The 2,734-nt window shown below is 61.0% G+C and overlaps 1 protein-coding gene across 1 annotated transcript; it reads right to left on the bottom strand.

The window, feature by feature from the left end:
• Nucleotides 1-485: 485 nt before the first annotated feature.
• CHC_T00008796001 (Carbohydrate sulfotransferase) lies at nucleotides 486-1,688 on the bottom strand. The gene has a single exon (XM_005719251.1). It carries the CDS (start codon nucleotides 1,686-1,688, stop codon nucleotides 486-488), a length of 1,203 nt encoding a protein of 400 aa, XP_005719308.1.
• Nucleotides 1,689-2,734: the final 1,046 nt, after the last annotated feature.

The following is a 2,734-nucleotide window of genomic DNA, read 5'->3' as shown; positions in this document are numbered from 1 at the left end:
TCCGGTGTGCCACGATACCCCGTCTGCCCCGCCCGTGCGCGTACGCGCCCCGGCCCCATTTGCCGCCCAATCATGTCCGGGCGCTTGCCCGGCCGCTGTCTGTCACATGGCAGAACCTGTCACATGGCTGAAGACGCGCCGTCGCGCGTCAAACGCGCAGCAGCGCTCTCTCGCCGCCATGCCGCCCGCACCGCGCACCACGCTCTCCACTGCGCTGCGAGGACTACCGTTGGCATGGGAATCCACCGCCTCTGTTACTCTCTGCGCTGCGAGGACTACCGTTGACATGGGAATCCACACCTCTTTTACTCTCTCTTCTCGTATGTTTCTGCTCGCCTGCCAGCCGACGGCGCCATCTATCGCAGGGGGGCGGGACACCACCCCTGTAGACCTTGTCCTCTTCTCCCACCGCCGCCGCCCTTCACTATACAAATAGCCTCTCTATCGCCGCCGCTCTCCCTATACACAATAAAAATACCCCCGCCTCACCACATCTTCCTGCCCAGCATCAGCTCCAGCTTGACGTTCGCCGCCGCGTAGAACCTGTCCACCATCTCCCTCGTCTGCGGCAGCACCTCGAGCATGTACCGGTCCGCGCCCGAGTACGTCTCGAACCCGAGCTTGTCGAGCCCCTGCTCCGCCGCCCGCTCCCCGTAGCTCTTCGACCCGCCCTTGTCCCGGTACATCTTCAGTAGCCGCTCGTCCCACTCCCGGATGCACAGGAACCGCGCCAGCCCCTGCAGCGCCTCCCCGCGCCCCATCGCCACGTCGTCGAACGACACAAAGTGCATCCGGTGGTCCGGGAAGTGCCGCCGCCACGTCTCGATGTGCACGTGGTACAACCCGCGCGTCACGTACAGCAGGTCGTCAAACGAGTGCTTCTCCGGCATCATGCACCTCAGCATGTCCGTTGTCGACCTATCCAGCCTCGCCGTCTCCGCGTCGTACCCGCACTCGCCCAGCCGCCCCATCTCCTTGCGCAGGATCTCGTGGAACCTCTCCGGCGTCGCCGCCACCGCCGCCAGCCCCTGCCGCCGCCGCCCCGCGTTGAACACCCGCGTCATCATGTTGTACTGGCTGCGCGCCCGCCGCAGCGGCTCGCGCACCGTCAGCACCACCTTGGCGTGCGGCGTCAACGCGTGCGCGAGGAACGCCACCCGCGCCGACAGCATGTACTCCACCGTCCCGTCGTACACCAGCGTCCGGTTGTGCGCCGCCGCCCCGTCCACGAGCGGGATCGCCTCCTCCGCCCGCACGGACGCGTTGCGCCCGGGGAAGCCGGACAGGTAGTGCGCGAGGCGCAGCGCGCCCAGATCGGGCCCCGTGTACGGCATGTGCAGCGCCGTCGGGTACGGCGTGTGCGCCGGGTCCAGCAGCCGCTCCAGATAATGCCACTCCTTGGCCATGTCGCGCGGCAGCACGGACAGGTGCGAGAGACGCATCGCCAGCTCAGATGTCGCGCCCTTCTGCACCCCGATGATGTACGCGTCGAGGTAGGCGCGCGTCTGGCGCTGCTGCGAGAGCCACTGCGCGCACGTCTCTGGGTGCGGCGCGAGGGCCGTCGGCGGGAGCGCCGGCCGCGGCGGCGGCGGCGGGTGCAGGCGCGAGAGCAGCGGGATGACGAGCAGGCCGAGGAGAAAAGTTACCAGCGGGAGCGGCGGCACGGACTTGCGCTTGATGTGGTTCATGGCGTGTGGGGGGAAAGGGAAAGGGAAGTGCATGACGCGCGGCGTGGTGGGCGCGCGTTTGTAGATAGGCATGCGAAGCTGAGGGGGGGGGGGGGGGGGGGGGAGGGTGACTTGATAGAGGAGGATGGATGGAGCTGTCGGAAGGATGCGGGGCGGACGGAGTTGGGCGGAGAGGGACTGTATGTAAGGATGGAGAGATGTAGCTGTATGTGTATGGGAGGTTTTGAGAGGGACTGCGGCAGATGTCATCTGTCACAAGCGCGCCGAAGAAATCTGAAAATTTTTCATTTAATGTAAAGCCACACACACACGTGTCGTGAGAGCGTGCTGACAGTGGCAGTGGCTGCCCGTTCCCACTTTGCCCACTTCTCATCCCCGCGTCCCCCATCTTTCTGCAAGGTTGGGTGACTTGGTGGATATGCTTAACGTGCCTTTCGCCACAGAGAGTGGCCGCTTCTCACTCCTTCTCAATCCTGCCATTCTCCCAAAGTGGCGACAGTTTTTGGAACAAACCAACCCTGATCTCCTTTACACGGAGCTTTCCTTCTTTTTATAGCAATAATACAACTGTTTCATTATGTTTCTCTCGAGCACTTTTCTACGACTTTATGAACATTCGACGCTATAAGGTGGCGCAGTACTGTGCATCTGATAGTTTCCCAAGTCTGCGGAAAATTTCTCAACCCATTATCGTTGTACATAATTCGTACAGGCTTACAACTTATGATCGTAAACATAAACCATTGTGCACACTCTCTCTCTCTACGAGTGAGGGACACCGACAATCGCAGCCGGCTTCGAACAATTTTAAAGGGTCCTCTACAATCCTCCTCTGGTACACCGACTTATCGATCCTTGTACCACGCCAAATATGTTGTGTAATTGTGGCAATTGCCGATAACAGCTCTACACCTTCACTCTTCCTCTATGGTTCTACGAGAGGATCACGTAATACGTTAGCACTGTTCTGTAGTGACACCATAGCTAGATTGGATTCGGTGTTATCGGACCCGTAGTCAATGGCCCTATCCAACAAGCTACTATAT

This window comes from Chondrus crispus, genomic scaffold (assembly GCF_000350225.1).
Source record: "Chondrus crispus Stackhouse genomic scaffold, scaffold_477, whole genome shotgun sequence".
Classification (NCBI taxonomy): domain Eukaryota; phylum Rhodophyta; class Florideophyceae; order Gigartinales; family Gigartinaceae; genus Chondrus; species Chondrus crispus.
Note: the sequence above shows the minus strand (reverse complement) of the source record. Positions and strands in the feature narration are given on the sequence as shown.